The 22,235-nt window shown below is 43.9% G+C and overlaps 1 protein-coding gene across 7 annotated transcripts in view; it reads right to left on the bottom strand.

Annotated features, from left to right (window-relative positions):
* The window catches only part of Arid1b (AT-rich interaction domain 1B), a 412,777-nt gene that overhangs the window by 4,244 nt on the left and 386,298 nt on the right, over positions 1–22,235 (bottom strand). For 6 of the 7 annotated variants that reach the window (XM_046456608.1, XM_046456613.1, XM_046456609.1 and 3 more), the window contains 6 exons: positions 16,677–16,815; positions 15,650–15,822; positions 10,544–10,694; positions 8,206–8,302; positions 4,696–5,479; positions 1,799–1,929 (listed from right to left, as the gene is read on the bottom strand). In XM_046456608.1, the coding sequence (XP_046312564.1) occupies positions 1,799–1,929; positions 4,696–5,479; positions 8,206–8,302; positions 10,544–10,694; positions 15,650–15,822; positions 16,677–16,815 (1,475 nt within the window). The remainder of the gene's footprint in view (positions 1–1,798; positions 1,930–4,695; positions 5,480–8,205; positions 8,303–10,543; positions 10,695–15,649; positions 15,823–16,676; positions 16,816–22,235) is intronic. The other variant, XM_046456610.1, reaches the window with a different exon arrangement.

Raw genomic sequence — 22,235 nt, 5'->3', positions numbered from 1 at the left:
GAGGAGAGAGAAGAGATACAGTCATGACATCAGCTGTGACTGGAGGAGTGAAACCCTGGGACCACCTTTCTGGCTGGGTTGGACCACAGGTGTGCTGGGTGAACTTCCCAAACCCCACATCGTGAACCAAGCCAACACAGGCACACCTCCCGTTGCTGCTGACTTTCAACTCCCCCAACCTGAACCTGACTTCTTGCTCCACATTGCTAATGTCATCAATGAGGGTGCGCTCGGCTCTTCTTTATCCACCTGGTTTAGATACAGCACACTCATTATTAGAAGAGTAGGAATGTGGATTTTATAGGCTCTTTCACCCAAAGTGACTCGTTCTCTTCTATTATTTATCTGAGACTTGCTTGTTGGGATTTTTATGGTTATTATTCTTAGGATTTTATGGTCATTTTTGTCTCAGGTGCCATAGGTTACCCTAATTTATATTCACTGTGTATCCTTTAGAGAAGATAATTTCAACTATGTAGTAGCTCATAAACACTGAAAATTAGAAACAAATCAATTTAGTCTTTGATAAATGAATTAAAATGTTTCATAAAATGCAATTTTACATTTCAGTTCGTCACAGCTCAAGCTGAAAGACAAAAGCCACTAGGAGAGAGCCACCAATTGTGAGAGCAAGCTGCAATTCCTGTGAGCCCCTGAGCCATGGAGGGCAAACCAGGACTCCGGGACCCCACTGCCGGCCCTGCCAGACGAGGGCCCTCCAAGAAGTAGGTCATAATAACAAGGGCTCTCTCCTGACAGACACCGGCATCACCACACTGTCCTGTTTGCCGGCAGTGTCTTTTGGAAAGTGGGTGAGAAGCACCGACTCTGGCACAGTACTTGCTTTCAGGGTCCCAGAGAAACCATTTCCAGGTAGGAGTCTGGATAAGTGAAGCTTACTTTTCCCCTGGGGAGAAGGGGAAGTTAAGAAAGAGGTCCTGAGTGTGAGAACATGTGACCAGCACAGCTCACGTGTTATAAGGATGAAAGTTAATTACTCTAGTGAAGGCCAGATATATTTTAAAATATTTATTTTCTTTTAAAAGAGACTTTGTGTGACATTTAAGACCTTATTAATCTCTTTCTATCAACTGAAAAATCATCCTTCTGGGCCACATTACATTGAGGAATATATGAAAGAAGACAGGGGAGGTGGGAGAGGATGGTCTTATTTCAGTGGAAGCAAGGAAAGTGCTCTGTTTTTAACAGAAAGCAGAGCATTCCTCATGTGCTCCAGGGAGAAGGGCCCATCCTCAGCTCCCCCCATCCAGCTGCCTCCCGCCCAGCTTCCAGCAGCGCACCAGCTGGCGAGGCTCATTCTTAAAGGTGAAATGACTGCTTCAGAATAACCTGGGAAGAGGCAGAATAAAGGCATAGACCTAGACAGAGGTTTGGCCACAAGACCATGACATTTCCAGCTGGATGTAGGGTAGGGTGGTGGGGTTCACTGACCTCCTCTCTACTTCTATATACTTCATACATTTTTGACTAATATTCCCTTTGGCCTGCTAACATTCACCTAAAGATTTAACTTGGCCACACCCCCCACCCACAGTCACTGTTTTCCTGAGAAGCACAGGTATGTATGTGTATCACCTAACTGAAATGAGTATCATTGCAGATCACATTCTCAGGCAGCTACATATTGATCAATGTCGATTTATGACTACAATGATTAGAGAGGTTAGCTGATCACTACCAATCAACCTGGGCATCAGATCAGGTGTGTTGCACGACTGGACTTCATTTCCTAACACTCTAATCTGGCCACTGGCTGGACTGGTGCCAGCTTGCTCACCTGGGAGAGATTGAAAGTAGCAACCGTGCTGTCATCATAGAGAAGGATGTTGATAGTGTCCAGAGCCCAAGTACTTTCAGCCAAAAGCCCTGATTTAAGGGACATCATCACACGCCATGCCTCAGGGGTAACTGAAAACAGGAAAGAACAAGGATATCAGTAAAATGAACTCTATGAATGAAAGGGCAGAAAGTAACAAAAGAACGAGAGGAAAGAAGTGGAGCACCGGGTTAAACAGATGCCCTGAGAGTTGAACATGCCCCTCTTCTAAGTTTAAATGGAGGTGACAGGTTGTGCTAAGAAATGTCTGTTGTCTAAGATCTTTTTGTTGTTTTGCTGGTGAAACGCGGACCACTGCTAGCGAGGATGGCTGGGCTAGGCACAGGGTCCTTTCTCATCTCGGGTATTTTACCACCTAACAGTCTGTAAGGATGCATTGGTTTCTAGTAAGAATGGGCCCGGAAGTGCTCCTGTCTTCTTTCGCATTCTTCACTCACAAATGCTCTGGAAGGCTGGTAAGTATGCAGGACACAAAAGGAAGATTTAAATCCCAAATAGCACATCCTCAGATACAAAGTCTTGATTTCCCCATGCTGTCTTCTTCTACTTTTGAGCTCCTGCTCAAGAACATGCTGCTGGCAAATATCAGCACTTTGATGGTTAGATTTCAGAGTGTGCTCTGAACCAAGGAATGGAAATAAAAGGGCTGTATTTTTTCTTGTTTTCCTTATTCCTGTTCCTGAAGAAATAAAGTGATTAGATAAAGAATTATAAGATTTGCCTATGATGGGGCTGGAGAATGGACCCATTACTTTTCAATGGGAGCTGCTCAGGAGGCCCTGCAGGAGAGCATGGTGGGAGACCAGGACTGAGGAGGAGACCTGTTCTACCTGATGGGCCTGAGCCACAGCTAGGAGGGTAGGAGGGGGTTTCTGGACACCCATAGTACTGTGTCATGGGGGAGGGCCCTGAACTTGTTCCTCCTTTATTTTATTTAAAAAAATGTTTTAAGCTGTAGATGGACAAAATACCTTTATTTTTATGCAGTGCCAAAGAGTGAACCCAGTGTCTCACATGTGCTAGACAAGAGCTCTACTACCACTGAGCTACAACCCCAACCCTCCTCCTTTATTTTAATTCTATTTTTCAAACTTTCTAAGATAGATAGTCATATAGTACTTTTACATTAGAAAAGTCAAACTTTTTTTTTTTTTTTTAAATAAGGAATAAGCAACTCAGGAGACTGAGACAGGAGGATCATGAGTTCTAAGGATAGCCTCAGCCACTTAGCAAGGCCCTAAGCAACTCAGCAAGACCATATCTGTCTCTCTGTCTCTCTCTCTCACACATACACACACAAAAAAACCCCCACAAACCCCCCAAACCAAAAACAAACAAACCACCAGGGCAGGGGATATAGCTGGTATAGCACCCCTGGGTTCAATCCCTGTTATCAAAAAAAAAAAAAAAAAAAAAAAGAACATTTTTCCCTAGGCTTCAGACAAGTACTTATATAACATATACTAAGAATTGTTAAACAATAATAATGTTTATTTAAACATACATATGCACACATTGTATTTATATATATTTCTATATAAAAAATGGTGTGAAAGTGTCTGCATTTTCTCTCCCCATGTGATGTCCTCAGATATCAAAATGCCTTACTTTCTTCTCTCTACATATATATCTTCTTCATGTCCAATGACTAAAAACACCTTTAATGCATTAATTTAGAATCTTCAATTTTCTAATTGCTACAAATAATTTAAGTCAGGTGATTCTGAAATTTTTTTCTTATACAACCAACATCTATTATTTCCCTTGTGTTAAATAAATGCAGAAAAACTGTGTACTCCCAGACATTCCAGATCTCTAATGAGCATTTACACTCTCTTGAAGGCTGAACAAGTGACATCAGCTTCAACTGAAGTAGCTCCCTGGGCCACATCTGCCAGTGCTGGGCAGATTACGTCAAGTCCACGGAGCACACAGCAGCCCGCTTCAGGTACCGTATCTACAGATGACGGCCACATCTCCGCTTTTCCCCATGGCAATTCACAGGGTTGTTACCAAATCAGAGTGGCATGCCTTCAAATTCTCACGGTCACCCTTAGCATTTCCATGACCTCACAGTGGGTTTGTTAGCACATGATGTAGGGATTAAGTGGCTTGGTTAATGTCAAATTGTTAAGCCTGAAACACAGCATAGAATTACTGAGGATTCCCTGACCTCTTATTTATTTATTTATAATATTTATAAATAAATAAATATTATATTTATAAAAATATTTATTTTTTAAGATTATTTTTATGTGGTGCTAAGGATCGAACCCAGTGCCTTGCTCACATGTGCAAGGCATGCACTCTGCCACTGAGCCACAACTTCAGCCCCTGACCTCCTCCTGTTTGAAGCTCTAATCTCCACACAACATTCACACCTAAAAATACCACATCAACTCAAGTTCTTCTCCAGCACCGTCTTAATTTGGATGGTTTCCAACTATTGCTCTTATATAAAAGCATTCTGATAATTTGCACTCATAAGAACTTATCTTACGGGGCTGGGGATTGTGGCTCAAGAGGTAGCGCGCTGGCCTGGCATGTGCGAGGCACTGGGTTCGATCCTCAGCACCACATAAAAATAAACAAAATAAAACAAAAAAATACGTATTTTTAAAAAAACTTATCTTACTAATATCAACAAAAATTACATCAACTAAAATTAAAATTCTAGGCCAAATTATATGGTTATATTGAGTGCATATATGAATATGTAGCAATAATCCCATCATTATGTTCAACGATAATGCACTCATAAAAACAATGTGGAAGAAAAATAAAGTTCTAGACTTCAACTGAAATTCATTTCCAGAACAAATCTCTGTAATTCTCACCGATATCTTTTGAGGTAATCTTTCGCCTTTGCTTCAGGACTGGCTGTGATGCTTCCACTGAGCCAGGAGGAAAGGTGATCTCCCTTCTGATTGGGGGTGGCTGGGGGGGTGGCCCAGTGACCTGGGACGTGGGGACCGTAGGCATGACCTTCTGCATCTTCATGGTGGGCAGAAAGGGAGACTTGCTTGGAGACATGCGATTCTCCAGGGAGCGCTGGAAGGAAGCCGGGCTGGGCGCCCTGGAGATATGGTTTGGCAGTGACGGTGGTGTCTGGTAGGATGACTGAGGTGGGCGCGTGATGGGCTGCATGGAGGCCGAAGATGACATATAAGGCTGGCGCTGGCTGACGTGAGAAGGCCACTGGCTCTCATGATTCATCCTCTGATCAGGTACCATCAAGTCATCCGTGCGGCTCATGCCTGGATAAGGGGGAGCCTGCGCAGGGCCGCCGGGGCCCTGCCTGTTTGGGTAGGGGTAAGGCATATCGTTACGCGCTGCCCACATGTTCTGCTGAGGCCCTTCACCGGAGGAGGCCTGCATGGGGCCGCCCAGCATCTGAGGCGGGATTCCGTGGGGCTGCATCTGGCCTGGGCCCTGCATTCTCTCTCTGTTGTAGGGGTATGGATACTGGCCCTGAAGGGGCCTCCGGTCCGGGCCAGAGTAAGAACTTCCATACTGGTTGTACATCTCTTGCTGCTGGTTGCCATACTGCATGTTATACATGTCTCCCTCGTGGCGCTTGGCTGGAGGCCCGTACATGCCATCCATGTGGCGTTTATAATTCTGAAATTCATATAAAGACAAATCATGTGGTGTGCTCTTACAGGTATAATCACGCACGCTCAAATTATGCAAAATAGTTATTACCTGGTGGTAATGTTCATTTCAAGATGAACATGGGAAGCTCCTACATAACGAGAACTAACAATTTGGGACTGTTCCATGTCACATAATGCCTTGTGTCACACACTCCAAAGAGGGTTTCCAAAGTTTGTTTTTACATGTTGGAAATTTTCTGTGGCAGAAAAAAAAAGCCTCCTCTCCTTGAAGCATGGTGACAGTGCAGCCTCTGCACAAAGGCGGGTGCTGGGTGGGGCTTGAAGCCACACTGAGAAACAAAAGGGTGGCCCACAGGAGAGCACTGAGGAGCCCAGGGCCACCAGAAGTTCCAGGGCCAAAGAGATGTCTTACAGAAAATTCTCCAGACAGGATTCAGCTCCCCAGGCTGTGACATCATGTCACCCAGTGTCCAGCCCCAGCAGTACCTGTCACTAAGCTGGGAACTCTGGGGACCAGTGCTAGTCAGGGTGGGTGGGAACCTCTGGTTGGGAGGGAGTGAGATGCTGAGATTTTCATTAGTATTTGTTTTACCTGAAAACTGTTTAAGATCAGACGGCTCAATAATACAAGTCACTGTATGTATGTGTGTGTGTGCGCATATATAAAATACACACACATATATATACTATTATTATTATATATATCTCTCCAAAAAACCCTTAATGTTTAAAAGCTGCTTTGTGATAAAAATTTTAAAAAAAATCCTCTATTTTGCAAGAGGTCTTCCATCTGAAAGGTTGTTTAGAAATAGCGAGGTCCTATACAATTAATCAACAAGTACATGAAAAAATGCTCACCATCTCTAGCAGTCAGAGAAATGCAAATCAAAACCACCCTAAGATACCATCTCACTCCAGTAAGATTGGCAGCCATTCTGAAGTCAAACAACAAGAAGTGCTGGCGAGGATGTGGGGAAAAGGGTACTCTTGTACATTGCTGGTGGGACTGCAAATTGGTGCAGCAAATTTGGAAAGCAGTATGGAGATTCCTGGGAAAGCTGGGAATGGAACCACCATTTGACCCAGCTATTGCCCTTCTCGGACTATTCCCTGAAGACCTTAAAAGAGTGTACTACAGGGATACTGCCACATCGAGGTTCATAGCAGCACAATTCACAATAGCTAGACTGTGGAACCAACCCAGATGCCCTTCAATAGATGAATGGATAAAAAAAATGTGGCATTTATATACCATGGAGTATTACGCAGCACTAAAAAATGACAAAATCATGGAATTTGCAGGGAAATGTATAGCGCTAGAGCAGATTATGCTAAGTGAAGCTAGCCAATCCCTAAAAAACAAATGCCAAATGTCTTCTTTGATATAATGAGAGCAACTAAGAACAGAGCAGGGAGGAAGAGCAGGAGGAAAAGATTAACATTAAACAGAGACATGAGGGGAGAGGGAAAGGGAGAGAAAAGGGAAATTGCATGGAAATGGAAGGAGACCCTCATTGTTATACAAAATTACATATAAGAGGTTGTGAGGGGAATGGGAAAAAAACAAGGAGAGAAATGAATTACAGTAGATGGGGTAGAGAGAGAAGATGGGAGGGGAGGGGAGGGGGGATAGTAGAGGATAGGAAAGGTAGCAGAATACAACAGTTACTAATAGGGCATTATGTAAAAATGTGGATGTGTAACAGATGTGATTCTGCAATCTGTAGTTGGGGTAAAAATGAGAGTTCATAACCCACTTGAATCTAATGTATGAAATATGATATGTCAAGAGCTTTGTAATGTTTTGAACAACCAATAAAAAAAAAAAAAAGAAAGAAATAGCGAGGTCCTATGTTTCTGAAAAGCCACCCAGAGGCCCAAGCCTTAGCATCAACTCTGACAGCTGCATGGGGTTTGCACAGCTAAACAGCAATGGCCACCGCCAACTTGATTATGGGGCATTGATATCTTAGTTTTTTAAAGACAAATTAACTTTTACTATATAACATTTTGAGTTGCCTTTTCTATATATTCTTCAAAACACTGACAAATCTCTGTTTTACAACAGCTTTTGACACAAGAGTATACAGTTGTCCCATGGTATCTGCAGGGGATTGGTTCCATGACCCCTGTGGACACCAAAATCCAAGAACGCTCAAGTCTGAATATGGTGCAGCCTTTGCAAATAACCTATGTACTGCCTCCTGTATACTTTAATTCATCTTTAGATTATTTCTAATACCTATACAATGTTAATGAATGCTTTATAAATTGCTATCTCTATTGTTTGGGGAATAATGACAAAGAAGCATGTACATGTTCTGTACAGATACAATGTTTTTAAAGATACTTTCAAACATTTTTGGTCTGTGGCTGGCTGAATCCATGGATTTGGAACCCACAGACAAAAAGCCAACTGCACACTATGGAACCTCTTCACAACACACCTCACTCTCCATTGGTCTTGTCATCATTTGTAAGAATTAATGTATTTAACTTCATTTAGTATGTTATATTTATTTCACAATATTATATAATAAGAGCTATGTTTAATTACTGACTCCCAAATCCCAGAAGTACTTTTTAGTATTAAATACATCCTGAATGTTCAATAAATGCTAATCATTTTGGTTATAATTCCTAAAAATCTTCAGAAGTAACACAAGTTGAGTTTCAGATTCTCAGAGAGGAACAGAGAACACAAGGACCCACGCCCACTTGCCAACTCACCGGCTGCTGGGGATACAGGCCAGGCTGGTGTCCTCCATATGGTGGCTGTCCTGCCGGAGGACCTTGGCCTGGATACTGCTGCCCATAAGGTTCATGCCTGGAACAAGGCATTCAAAGGAAACTTAATGCACAAAGGACTTCGGATGAGCACAGCATGAACAGCCCATTTTGGAGACTCTACCCCCAGTGGTGCTGCCGTTCCTCTGTCACACACTGCTCCCAACAGCCTTCCTGGGCAGCAGCTGCTGTAGCTTTTAGCAAGAAGGATGGGAACACCCATTTCGGGAGTGCTGCCAAACTCCTGGTTTGGGATGTTGCTAATAGGTGTGAGAGAAATACCGGTTGAACAGGCAGCACCTGTGAGTACCTGCCCAAGCCTTTGAGGCAGAAGCTCCGCCTCCCACTGAAGCTCACCCAGGAAGTGTCACAGACGCCATGTGAGGCACCATGACAGCAAGAAGCAGAGGAACCTGGGTCTCAAGCAGTGTTGGTAGAAGTGCTGCCACATGCAAAATGGTCTACTTTTTACTTTCTCATTATGAATAAAAATGTTTAAGTTTTTAAAGGTCAAACCTAATTATTTCATAGATCTATGACCTGAAAGTCTATGGAAAAAAAAACAACAATGACTGAAATGTACTCCTATTAAGTCACAACCTGGAAATAAGTAATACATTTATTTCCAACCGCAACTATACTGAGAAACTGTAAATACCATAAAAATAGTATGTTCTCAAGGGCAACAGATTTGAACTCTTGAAAAATAAATTGGTTTAAATTAGTAGATTGAATCTTATAAGAAAAAGAGTAACAAAATTGAATATATTCCTAACATAATCAAGGAATAAGAAAAAAATAAATTTTTAAATATCAACAGGTAAAAAAGACATAGAATTTTTTTAAACTACTATGATTATTTAGAAATAAAGAAATATAATTGACATGGATAAAAATCTAAGTAACATATTTCAGAAAAGCAAACTTAATGAAGTAAATCTCATGTGTTTGAACCAGAAAAGCATATGTACTGGAAATCTTTTAATAATATATGAAAATGTTCTTGTAATCTTGTTAATAAAATCAATCAGTCAGTTTTAACTGGGCCTTAAACTCAAACCAAAATCCTGATCTGGCACACTAAACATTATATTGACCAACCGATTGAGGCACATATATATGGCCAGGGTTAACAATTCAAGAACCGGTGTGCAGAAAATGTCAGGGAGAAACCTTACCTAGCAAAACGGTGATCTTCCCAACTTCCTCCCTCTGATTAAACTAAAGAGCACCCCATGTGTGGAGGGCGAGAGGGGCCATCTCAGCAGGTGGTCCCTGGGCATATGCACCCCCAGATCCCTGAGGAAGTGGCCTGAGAGCCAGCTCTGCCCTGTGAGTGGCACTCCACTCACACTGTTTCGTTGCCTCCAGTCTCTCCTCTTTTTTTCCTTTGAAAATCAAATATGACATTAAAGGCTGAGTGCTTCCCTGGATGGGAGGGAGCGAACACTCCCACAAAGGGGGGGCATATTGAACCAGGGGCACAGGGGAGGGGTCTCGTCACAAAGAAAGCTCCCCCGTGCCACTGCTGTAGGGCAGTTTATGATGACCTCTCTCTGACATCTCAATGGCTCTCTTCCTTCTGGGCTGGTCCTGTGGCCTAACTGGCCACTTCAGTGACACGATGGCTTCCTTTAGAGAGGCTCATGCAGGCCACGTGGCGGGCCTTCTCAGAATTGTTTATCAAGGAGTAATGTGCACTCTCTTTTTAGAAGGAAGAGTGGAAACGTCAGAAGGAGCAACATCTGGAAGACCTTTCTAGAATGCCCGAAGCGTGATGCTACAACCCTCAGACATTCCTTAAGAAATAGAGGGGGTGGGGAGAGAGCTGGTTCTGCGAAACCCAGGAGTCTGGTAGCTCCCAGAGAAGCCACACCTGCTGCAGCCGGGCCACCTCTCTGTGGTGACAGTGACCACTCAGAGAGGGAAGTACATGCTGGGTGCAGCAGTGTGGCATGGTGTGCTGAGGAGTGGCCATGGGTCTTGAGTTCCCAGGAGAAGCCTCTAGCAGCAGCCAGAACAGCCCCGAATATCTTATTTATGCTACGAATTTGCTTACAAAAGTACAGAGCCATCTGGTTGCCTGGGGACAAGGTCCTTCTTTGTGGTCCTGCTGTGGCTGTCCCTGAAGGCAGCCAGCTGACACTCACCTGGGGATCAGTGGCAACCAGACGGAAGGGCCACTGTGCTGCCCTCAGTGGCTCAGTGCTAGGGCTCAGGAGAGTAAGTTAGAACAGCATTTCTCCTCATTCTTCTTGTCTTCCTTTTGAAAAATACTCACCTCCGGTCGTAACTGGCCCCATAGGGAAACTGCTGCCGCTGACCCATGCTCAGGTTGGACACGGCCCCTGCGGGACTCTGGCTGTACACGTCCTGCATGCTGCTGTTGGGCATCTGGCCTTGCGTCATAAAGGGCTCGCTGCTTCCAGGCACTGTAATATTTGAAGAAAAGGCATAAAATGAGGCATCTGCAAGTTAACTCCTTCTAGGAGTCTGCCCCATGTCCACATGGCACACCACAATACTAATGAGAGAGCCCAGGGTCTGAAGTCAGGTGGATCCTGGAGGGGCAGAACCCTAAGATATCCCCAAAGACACCTCTGCCACCCCAATGTGTACCTTAAATGACTGCCTTGCTTGGAACATGACGGAGCCTAGGAACAGCATGGGTTATGCTGCCCCTGATTATGGTGTATTAGGTGCTAAGAGGGATTTCACAGGTGTAATTAAAGTCACTAATCAGCTGTGAGTTAACCATGAAGGAGAGTATCCAGGTAGCCCGTCAAATCCCTGGCTAGAGGCTGGAGATGGAGCCAGTCTGAGACCTTCAGTTGTCCTGAAGCCACTGCCCTGCTGTGGGGAGGACTGCCTTAAAGAGAGGAGGCAGGGATCAGTCAACAAGCCAGTGGTCAACCAGGCTTTAACCACAGGAACTGAATTCTGTCAACAACCTGAATGAATTTGAAAAGGACTCAGAGCCTGACTCAGAGGGAGTCCTGGCGACACCTTGACTCCAGCCTGAGGGACCTTCACCTGTTATGCAGCAACCAGCAACCCACTCGGGGCCCAGGTCCATACCAATGAGGTCTAAGTCTTATCTATACAAGAGGCCACTCAACATCTCCTGGAATAGCTGTGAGAAAGACAATGAAATGTGTATATACAGTGAGTTCCACTGTGAGGGAGAAGACCTGAAGACCTCGATATGAACACCTGTGCACAGACTCTTCCAAAATCAGAACAGAGAAAATCACCAGAGTTAAGAATAGCTCCAGATGGGCTGGGCCCTGGCTATTTCTAACAGAGGTAGCCCGCCAATAAGCCCCTGCGTGCAAATCTGCATCGGCTCAGCTGAGGAAATGGGACCAAGTCCAGAAACGAGCCTTCAGGCAAATTAAACATTCTAATGCAAACTTTAATTGATACATCATATTTTCTTCTTTCTATGATGGTTGCTTTTATGCCGGGCGAGGCAGAAGCTGACTAAGTTGTGAGCTCAGGCATCTGTTAGGCCGGCACTGAGGCGAACCCGAGGCCGCCTCGGGACCAAGGCCTTCACGCACCGTGCACTTCCTCCTACTTGACGGAAGATCGCACCTCAAGCCTGGCAGAACCAGTTTTGAGATTACTTTCCATTTTGTAGATGTGAAAACAAAAAAATCAAGTAGCATAATTAAAATTAAATAGCTTAATTCCCAGATACACAAAAAAAATTTCTTAAAAACCAATAGGAAAAAAGACAAAACTGGACAAACCCATTCAAAGAAAAGGAAAAACAAATGAACAATCAACAAGTGACATGTGAAAAGATGTGGGAGCTCACTAATAATTAAAGAAATCCAAGTCAGAACGATCACAAGGCCTTTTCCCCACAGTCTGACTGGCAAACATTAGAATGACTGACATTAATCATCCCTGGTGGGGGTGGGGGATCCACTCTCTTACACCTGTGCTGGGAGTACCCGGAGTTCTCAAAACCTGCTAAGGGAGGCTACTCTTCCACAACCCCAAGAAGCACATCTGCCGATATTCGGCCTGTGAAGTCTCCTCCCTAGTGACTTGGAGCTGGATCATGTGATTAGTATTGACCAGTAGGGCTCTGGCCAATGGGTACAAGCAAATTCTTGCAACTGGGACATGTTCTTTTGGAAACTCCCTTTGGAGTCTTATCTTCTTGAGCCCCATATATCATGTCATGGGGACCAAGAAGTTAGGCAAAAATTTCCCATGGAGGAGTCCCCAGCCCAAAGCTCCAGGAGTCTTCTGTAGAGACTGGCCACTCAAGAGACACCACTCACAGAGCTCCCAATCTAGCTGTCAGATGCTGGTAGCCACCTCAGTGTCCTGGCTGACAACATACGGAGCCAAGAGCTAGCCAGCCTAAGACAGCCATGAGACAGTGAAGACACTGCAAAGTGGTGCTGTTGAAGCCACTAAGTTTGGGGGTGGTTTGTTGGATCATAGATTACTGAGATACTTAGTCAAGGAACAAAACAAAACAAACAAAACAAAACTTCCTGTCCTTTGAACAATCTGAGGGACAGATTTACAGAAACATTGTCACAAGTGCTGCTAATTCAACAGCCACTGCATCACTGTTCACAACAGGAAATATTAGGAACTAACCCATCCAGCTCTAGAGCATTAGGTGTATCTATCTATTCCATTACAAAAAGCAAGTAGAGCTATGTGTTCAGATATTGCAGATACTCAAAATAACTACTTAAGCCACATACAAACACCATGATCACTTGTCCGGGATCGGTACCTCAGGAATAAGGCAGAAGCCTGGCGCTTGGGTTCACCATGCTGCCACACCATGGGTTGGCAACTTCCACAGCAGCTGTCTGTGGGTGGCAGCCACGATAAAGAGCATGTTTTCCACTGAGAGTGGTCTGATCAGCTCACCGCCAAGTTCCCTCACAGAACGAGGCAATCAAAGAATGGAAACTGCACTGAACAGGGATCGGGCTGTAAAAAAAAATCTATTTCCTGTGGATTTCTATTTATCTGTTTTAATTTGGGATTAAAATACAAATTTTTCCATATTATTGTCATATTTTCAAAGTCTAAAAGTGGGATACGGACACCAAAATTTCAGCAAGAGAGCTGAAATACACTAGGGATTATTCTAGTCATTGTCTACATAGCTGATGAAGCACATTTTATATCTACCTAGTGCCTGGCAAGGTAACCCCACAATCACTACCCCAACCCCCAAATTCATTTTTATAGCATGAAAAGCTATAGGTATAAGGAACAAGACAAATACTACTTTAGCTAACAGCAGATAGATAGGAGAGTGAAATGGTCTACAGTAGATTTTGAGGCCAGATTTTGAATACTATTGAGTACTATTAACTGTCACTCCTACTATCACTCCTCCTACTATTATTATTTTGATACTAGGGATTGAACCCAGGTACACTTTCTATCCTTCCACTTTTTAAAATTCTGAGTCAGGGTCTCAATAATTTGCTGAGGGCTTTGGTAATTTGCTAAGGCTGGCTTCAAATTTGCAATCCTCTTGCTTCAGCCTCCCCAGCTGCTGGCAATACTAATTTTTTCCCATATTGTTCTCATATTTTCAGAGTCTAAAAAAATGGGATACGGACACAAAAACACCGACAAAATGTTATATCTAGCCTTTTGTATCATTATGAAAAATATCTACCTTTAACATGCACCAAGCTTTTGAATTTCTGAGCCTACAGATTATTGTATGGTCTGCAAAATGTTTACTTGGAATAAGTAGCCCTGAAACCTTTGAAAGGAAAAAGTAGAGATTATCTTTGCTTTATGTTTTCTGAAATATCATACATGAAATATTATAAATCTCAGTTGTTTAATGGTATATACCCAATACTTAAATTTTGGGGATTCTTCATTTTTCCTTTCACTAGTTCAATACTAAAAAAATTTGTACTTTAATCCCAAATTAAAACAGATAAATAGAAATCCACAGGAAATAGATTTTTTTTTTTTACAGCCCTATCCCTATTCAGTGCAGTTTCCATAATACTTGTGAAAACCATAAACATAAAGATTCAAGGTTTATGTTTCTCTCTATTTAGACAATATAACAGCACAGATTTCCTTATTAAGGGATCGCAGAGTTAAGTGCTTCCTTAAAAATATCATTCACTATTTCTGAAATGTTTTTCACTCGTGTTTGCATCATGTCTCAATTTCACAGGACCCAGCTGTACTTGGAAGGATGACCAAAAGCAAACTTCCCGGTTTTCTGCTTGGGGCTCACATGCTGGGGGAGAGCCAGGACTTTATGTGGACGCAGCCTGGGAGGAACCCGCCCAGCACTCCTGACCTCCTCCAGGGGTTCGCCCAACCCTCCCGCTCTCCGACTCTCAGTCCCACAGCTACAGACTGTCCTTGTGCTAAGGGTTCCAAAGTCACACCCTGCACACACCGCCCACTCTTCACCACCTGGACACAGTCACAGTGATGCTGGATTTCCCTCACTGTCCTGTTCTGCTCCCAGTGCCTACAGCCACCAGCCTTTGGCTCTCAACCCCACCCTCCCAACAGACTTCTGACTCCACTCACTTCTCTCAATACATGCACCATGAGATGGTCAGTTATTTATGTATAATTTACTTTTACCAAAAAAAATCTAGTATTGTCACTTCCCCACTGAACACCCCTTACATGGCAAAGAACTAAATCTATCCATCTGCCATGAAGGTGGAGGGCCTGTCCCTGTCTGACCTGGATGCCTCAACCTGCCCACATTCACTACGCCCCAGGCAACTGCCACCTCTACAAATATGCCCAGCAATGTCCTGAGGGGGCTCCTTCCTTGTCCTCAGATATCTGACATCTCAGAGCCCTCAGAACCACACAGTCGCAGTAGCTTTCCCTCCCTTTCATTGCCCCAACCTCTTGCTATCCTTTCTTCTTTTTTTCCCCTTTCTTCTACCAATCATGATCTTATAAGCCATTTGAGGCCTAATCTCCCCCCTCTTAGGACTGTCAGTTCCCTGAGGGTAGGGCTATGCATGATTTATCCTACCTAGCACCTAGCACTGTGCCTGGCTCAAACTAACAGAATAGCACCACGCTGCTAGGTAGTACTGATCGTGCTTGCTTACCAGGCGACCCTTATTCCTCTACAGGCTTACGTGCGGGAACTCAACTAATCCTCATGACGCCTCTGAGGCAGGTCCTATTACTTTCCCAATTTCTAGATGAGGAAAATAAGGCACTAAGATTCTTAACATGTTTCCCACAAACAGAAGGGTGGGAAAGCTGGGGGCCGCCAAACCCAGAGAGCATGCGCTTCCACCTGTTCTGAATGGACAGGTAAGTTGGCAATGGAATAGCAGTGTGAAGAGTGTCCTTAGGCCTGCTTATGGGCAGAGGCATGTACCTTTTCTCATTCCACCAAAGGGGTCCTTGTTGGGTTCATAGGGCATTCTGCCCATCATGTCTGGCATGCTCATGCCCTGCTGGTATGGGGCGTTTGGAGTCATGGAGTTCCGTTTTGGGAATGATGAATCACTCACATCGGAGAAAGGGTCGTGCACACTGATTGTACTGCTTCTGAAGAGATGCAAACAATGAAAGCTAAAATCAGGCACAGGCAAATGCAAAAACTACACTGAGATTTCATCTCACACCAGTCAGAATGGCAGCCATCAAAAATACAAATAATAATAAATGCTGGCAAGGATGTAGTGAAAAAGGAACACTTTTACAAGTTGGTGCAAGTCATCTTACTACAGTGATATATGCATACCCATGTTTATAGCTGAACTATGGAACCAGCCTAGGTGTCCATCAATGGATGAATAGATAGGGAAAATGTGGTATATGTACACAATGGAGTTTTATTCAACCACAAAGAAAAACGAAATTATGTCATCTGCAGGAAAATGGATGGAACTAGAGACCACTGGTGAAATAAACCAAACTTAGAAGGCCAAGGGTGAAATTTTTTTCTAATATGTAGAAGCTGGAGAGGAAAAAGGAAAAGAAAGTTGGAGGGGATCTCATGTAAATTAAAGGGAAATCAGTAAAGGAGAGAGACTGGGATGGGGGGTATGCAGGGAGGGGTGAAGTGCTGGGGAGTGATACTGGCCAAATTATGTTGCCATTGTGTGCATGTATGAATATGTAACAACAAATCCCACTATTATGTACAACTATAATGTACCAATAAAAAAAGTGGAAAGAAAACAAAAAGTGAGAGCTTAATGATAATAGTGGGAGTCAATAAACCAACCTTGAAATTTACCAATGCAAAAACCATCCAAAATAAATCACATGAAAACAGCTAATAATAATCAACATCTAAAAACTCACTAGAAATACTATTTCTTCATTTGGTGAAGTTTGCTCCTGAAAAATCAAAAGATAAATCTGATTCTGGATGGGTCATAGTTCTCTGAACATACCTTCCACCTTGCATTGGGGTCATCTGTCCATGAGGAGTGGAGGCTGGGGTGGGTGGCTTCAGGTCGCCTGGAACCTCTGCCATGGAATTGCTGCCAGTTGACTGGGGGGTCTGTGGGCCTTGCAAAGATCCTGAGTTAGCTGGCGGCAGGCACGGGAAATGGAGAAAGAAAGCAAAGGTTGCCAAGTGGCTGGTTTTGTTTTTTATGTACATAAAAGAAACAATTTCAAATAAGGCACATTGATTGAAATAGTATCAATAATGTACATGTATGGATATGTAACAACAAATCCCCTATTATGTATAGTTATAATGTACCAATAAAAACAGGAAAATAAAAAGAAACAGTACCAATATCCACTGAAAACAGTCAGTAAAATTAGTTGCTTCACATTGTTTATAGTGAAAATTATACTGATCCTTGGAAAGATTATTTTTGAGTAAAATATGTGGGCATATACTTCATTTTTGAGTCATAAAACATTTATACCTTTTGACTGGGTAATTGCTTTCCTAAGCATTTATCCCAAGAAAATAATAAAAAGAAGGATTTAGGCAGAGCAATGTTTATTCCAGTGTTATCTAGTCTAAATGTAAATAAAGAAAAACAGGATAAAATTTTTAGTTCAACAATTGGCACACTATTGTGCTGCGTTAGAAAAAAAATAGAAAACAGTTGTGAGTCTTGGGGAATGAGAAATTTTTAACAGGAAAAGAAATAAGAAATGATACAAAGTATCAATGAGCCTTCTGTTATTTTAACACCTTCTCAACACCTGGGTGTCTAAGCACAGCCCTTAACAACTCAGTTGTTTTTGGAGTTATAAAATCAGATTCATCACGAAAAAACACAAGTTATTCTGGTTTGGAGTTCTTTAATGGTGCTGCTGAAGTTCTGAGATTTTACTTTAAAGGCTCCAGCTTTATCGGGCATCATGGTCCTTAATATGCTGGATGTTCGGCAGACATTGGTTCTACATATTGACTGGGCACGGGTGAGGTGCCTACTGAACTCCAGGTCTCTTCTACACCTGGGTACAGAGTGTAGCAAACTGACAGGAAGGCGACAGCCCTGCCCTCACGGAGTTCACAATCAGGGCGTTCACAACTGGAACCGAGGGCAGGCAGGATGGAGCTGACTGGAAAGGACAACATTTGCTGTTACTGTTTCCTTTCCAAAGAAATACTCAGGGCTCACTATGATTAGCATTATTCACATGTCCCTGCAGAGAAAACGGAGGTGAAACAAGTACCCAGATTACAGGGCACACTGTGAAGGAGGCAGAAATGGGAACGAGTAGATGATTTCTTGTTAGAAAGCCTCTCTCTAAGCACAGACCTTCTGGCCGGATTACAACTGCCTGGCCCTTGGTTTGACTGGTCACAGGCTGTGCTCTATGTGCCATCCACCCTGCATGCCTGGCACACAGAGACTCGAGATTTCTCGGACATGCGGGAAGACTATCTCTACTTAACACAGGGATTTATTTTATTTATTTTTATGTGGTGCTGAGGCTTGAACCCAGGGCCTCACACGCACTAGGTGCACACTCGACCACTAAGTTACAACCCCAGCCCCTAACACAGGCATTTCGAGGAAAAAAATTAATGACTGCTTAACAAATAAAATTTTGGCCAAACCGGGAAATGCATATTGAGCAGGTAGGTCATAATAATAAAAGGGTAAGGCAGTCTTATAAATATACGAGGGCAGTCCTGCAGACCAGCCGCCCCCAGGGCTGCAGATGAGAAACCGCCTGCTCCTTAAAGCAAGCAGGCTCCCCACGGCCTTCCTGAAACCAGGCGCACAGGCTGGGATTATAGAATGACCCTTATGTACAAGTACTCACATTTACAGCTAATAAAATTAGAAAAAAAAAAAGGAAAAATTCTCTCTTGCCAGGGTTTTTCCCTTTCCTTTCAGGGGGAAAAAAGCAGCCTTTAGGAGGAGGCAGGGCTAGCTCTCTAGGACATCCCTACGTTTTGCCAGAAGCTACAAATGTATACTCTAAAGTAAACAATGGAAAGGTTACTGAAGGTTAAGTACATTCACAGCTTCACACAGAACAGCCAGGCTCCTAGCTGGGAAGATAATTTACACAGCAAGGAACCGGTGCCCTAGTTCTGGTGGGAGGGGCGTGGGGAGGAGGGTGAGGAGAATAGCAGCTGATGTGTCCCAGGTCTGGTGACTGGAGGTCAACCAGAGGGCACCTTTGTTTATAGCCCAGCCCCTTTCTCATTTATCTTCCACTGAGGATTCCCTAGTTGGATCCGTGACAGGTTTTGTGACATCACCTGTCAACTAATAATAGAAATTCAGTCAGCCACCTGCCAGCAAAGATGGATGGGTTTTTGGTTACAGCCTTACTAATTGAATGTAGAGCTTCCGTGCCTGGTTCTCCATAGAGCCCTCAGCTCCCTCCGCCCTCTGGCCTGCAGGGGCCACCTGGTTGGTGGTTCCTGTGCCTGGCTGATGTCTGGAACTGCTCTGCGATACTCTATAGGTTTAGTAATAGAGACCCCTTGGTGCCTTTAGAGATGCAGACCACGGCCCAAGGCCTTGTCCAGGTTCATGTGGGCACACCTGGGTGTCTGGTGTGCCTATGCAATGTAGCCCCAGAGGCGAAGAGGTCATGACTCCAGTGACCGACTATACGGATATCTTGAGGCACAGAAGCCACATCAAATCAAAGCTGTACCAATGCAATGCTCTTAGGATACAGGCAAGTGATTTAGCTTTTTCTTTTCATTTCTTTTTCTTGGTACTGGGGATTAAACCCAGGGGCACTCCACCATTGAGCCACATCCCCAGCCCTTTTATATGTTTCTATTTAGAGGCAGGATCTCATTGATTTGCTTAAGGCCTTGCTAAACTGCTGAGGCTGGCTCTGAATTTGTGATCCTCCTGTCTCAGCCTCCCCAGACGCTGGGATTACAGGCGTACGGCTGTGATTTAGCTTTTTCATTTGGTTCAGAGACTATTTGGACAAAAATCTAGAATGTTTCTTGGGAATCACTTAGTTTAGTTTACCTGGATGTGCTGATAGGAAAAAACTGGAATCATGTTCTTCTTTTTTTGGTACTGAGCATTGAACCAAATGCGGCTTACCCACTGAACCACATCCCCAGTCCTTTTTTATATTTTATTTAGAGATAGGGTCTTTCTGAGTTGCTTAGGGCTTGCCAAGCTGCTGAGGCTGGTTGTGAACTTGTGATCCTCCTGCCTCAGCTTCCTGAGCCTCTAAGATTACAGGTTGCGCTACTGCATCCTGCTATAATTGTGGGTTTTTTAAAAGTATTTTTAAAAAATATATTAAAATTTTTGATGGACCTTTATTTTATTTATTTGTATGGGGTACTGAGAATCGAACCCAGTGCCTCATGCATGCTAGGCAAATGCTCTACCACTGAGCTACAACCCCAGACCTATAATTGTGTTCTTAATGACTTCAAAGAACACCTTTTTTTTTTTTTATTGCTGAAAATTAGATTAAATATTATGGAATAATCTTTTATGAGATACTGACATGGAAAATAGTTAGGAAGATTTTTAATTTCCTTCTTTGGCAATACAAATGTTTCAGAGATATTCTCCTTAGTGGTGGCATTAGGCCCAGACAGGCCACCAGACGGGTGCATGGACAACTGATGCAAGGTCTGACTTCGGATGTGAGGATGCCACTGCTCACTACCCTCTGGCCAGTCTTTGTGGGGCCCACAGAACTCAGCAGGGTGCTCTCCTGGCTGGCCACTGACTTCACAATCAAGGCCAGGAAGCTCTGTTTTCACTGCCTCCTGTGTCACAGGCAGGACCCCAGCTCCATCTGATCCAAAGGGTGCATGCACAATCTAACCTCTTTTGGGTAGCTCAAATGTAATGCCATTCTAAAGGCAGCAGTTTAGAAAAGGGGAAGGAAAGAGCCAGCGGTTAGAACAGGCCTCCCACTTTCTGGAGGATCTGGACTGTGGTGGGGCTTCCAGTGCTGGGCTGAGGCATGCTAGGAGAGCAATCCCCACACAAGCACAGACTGTTCAGGGACGTGCTCCTTCCCTTGGATCTTTGCAGACATCACCACTTTGTTCCCTGCACCCCACTGAGTTTTTATTTTGGAAAAATAGTTTCAGAGCTGTTTGTGACAAGCTTCTTTCATTCTGTGAACTCAATGTAACACGCAATTTAAAAAATCAGATTTCCCAGTTTTTCAGAAACACCCTAAGTGACAAAGGCTCAGGATTTTTAAGGGTGGGGTCAGAGAGGAGGATTCCTCCTTATACTTGGAACCTACAGGTCTAAATCTAGGTGTGTTTTCTACAAGTGTACTCCAGGCTGAAAAGTGTTTATGTGAGACGGCTTGACTGGCAACCTTAGATACCAGCTTTGCCATCCAGACAGCAGCTGGAGGCAATCATCAAAAGGGAACAACTCCCTTCTCTGCCTTCTAGGTTATCAACCATTTATCTGCTACAAAAGACATTGTCATACAAACTGAGGCATTTGGTGGGTTCAGTGAATGAGCTAGAGTCAAACACCCCAAATCTGACCTCCTGTGGCCCTGCTGCGTGGCTGTGAGGAACTTTGCTTCTTCCTGCCTTTGCTTTCTCAGGGGTATCTAACAGCATCAAGAGCCAGGACTGATACGAAGGCAAAGTGATGAGCATGCTGAAAGCTCCTGGCCCACTGTATACAACCAGAACAGAGCGACAGCTTTGCTCAGAGCAGGCTGTGCTTACACCAGCAGTGTGTGTAGCCTCTGTCTCCTGTGTAGGGACAGGGAACAGCACAGCAAAGTCACTGCTGAAAGTCACTGGGGTTGGAAATGTCCTCTGTAATAACGAGTGGCCAAAAACAGAATTGGTGGGATTTTCTCGGGTGGGAAGGTTACCTAGAGCACAGCATGCTGCCAGCTTCTTCCTGCCTCAAGTACTGCATTTACTATCAGAATAAGAGACTTGGTAACTTCAAATCTGAATCCTAAGTGGGAGAATGAAGGCCAGTGGGAGAGCTGCAAAGAAGGGCAGGCTCTCCCAGGGGCTGGAGAGGCAGGCACAGGCACCCTGTCTGCCTGGAGAGCCACACGCATGCAGGGTCCTGACTCTGGACTCCGTCTAAGCTCACCACTCAACCCCTTTCAGAAGTAGGGATGGACGGATCTTGATGGTGGTTCACAGGATTCCTGCGAAGTGAGAACCTGCTGGGTAGGGGACATCAGAAACCAAGTACGAATTTCATTTTGCTAATATACAAACCTGAACCCTGGGAAGAGGAAGGGTTGGCACTAGCCAGCTGTTATACCTACAGGTGACAGGGTGCAGCAGGGCTAAATTTCGGAGCAGGTGAGTGTGATGTTTATTTTATGCAGTTATGTGGCGTATTTAAAAACTCTTGTATAAGAAATAAAGACATATAGCTCAGAATTGCAAAGTCCATTTTGACTAAATCAGGTAAAAGCAAAAGAGTGAGGCCTTTCAAGTGCCGACCACAGAGGGCAACACCCCAAATCTTATGCTCACTTTCCTAAGCACTGCCAGTGGGTCCAAGTAAACAATAAAACAAAAGGAG

This window comes from Marmota monax, unplaced genomic scaffold (assembly GCF_021218885.2).
Source record: "Marmota monax isolate L192 unplaced genomic scaffold, Marmota_monax_Labrador192_F-V1.1 WCK01_AAM20220418_F8-fsc00164, whole genome shotgun sequence".
Lineage (NCBI taxonomy): Eukaryota > Metazoa > Chordata > Mammalia > Rodentia > Sciuridae > Marmota > Marmota monax.
Note: the sequence above shows the minus strand (reverse complement) of the source record. Positions and strands in the feature narration are given on the sequence as shown.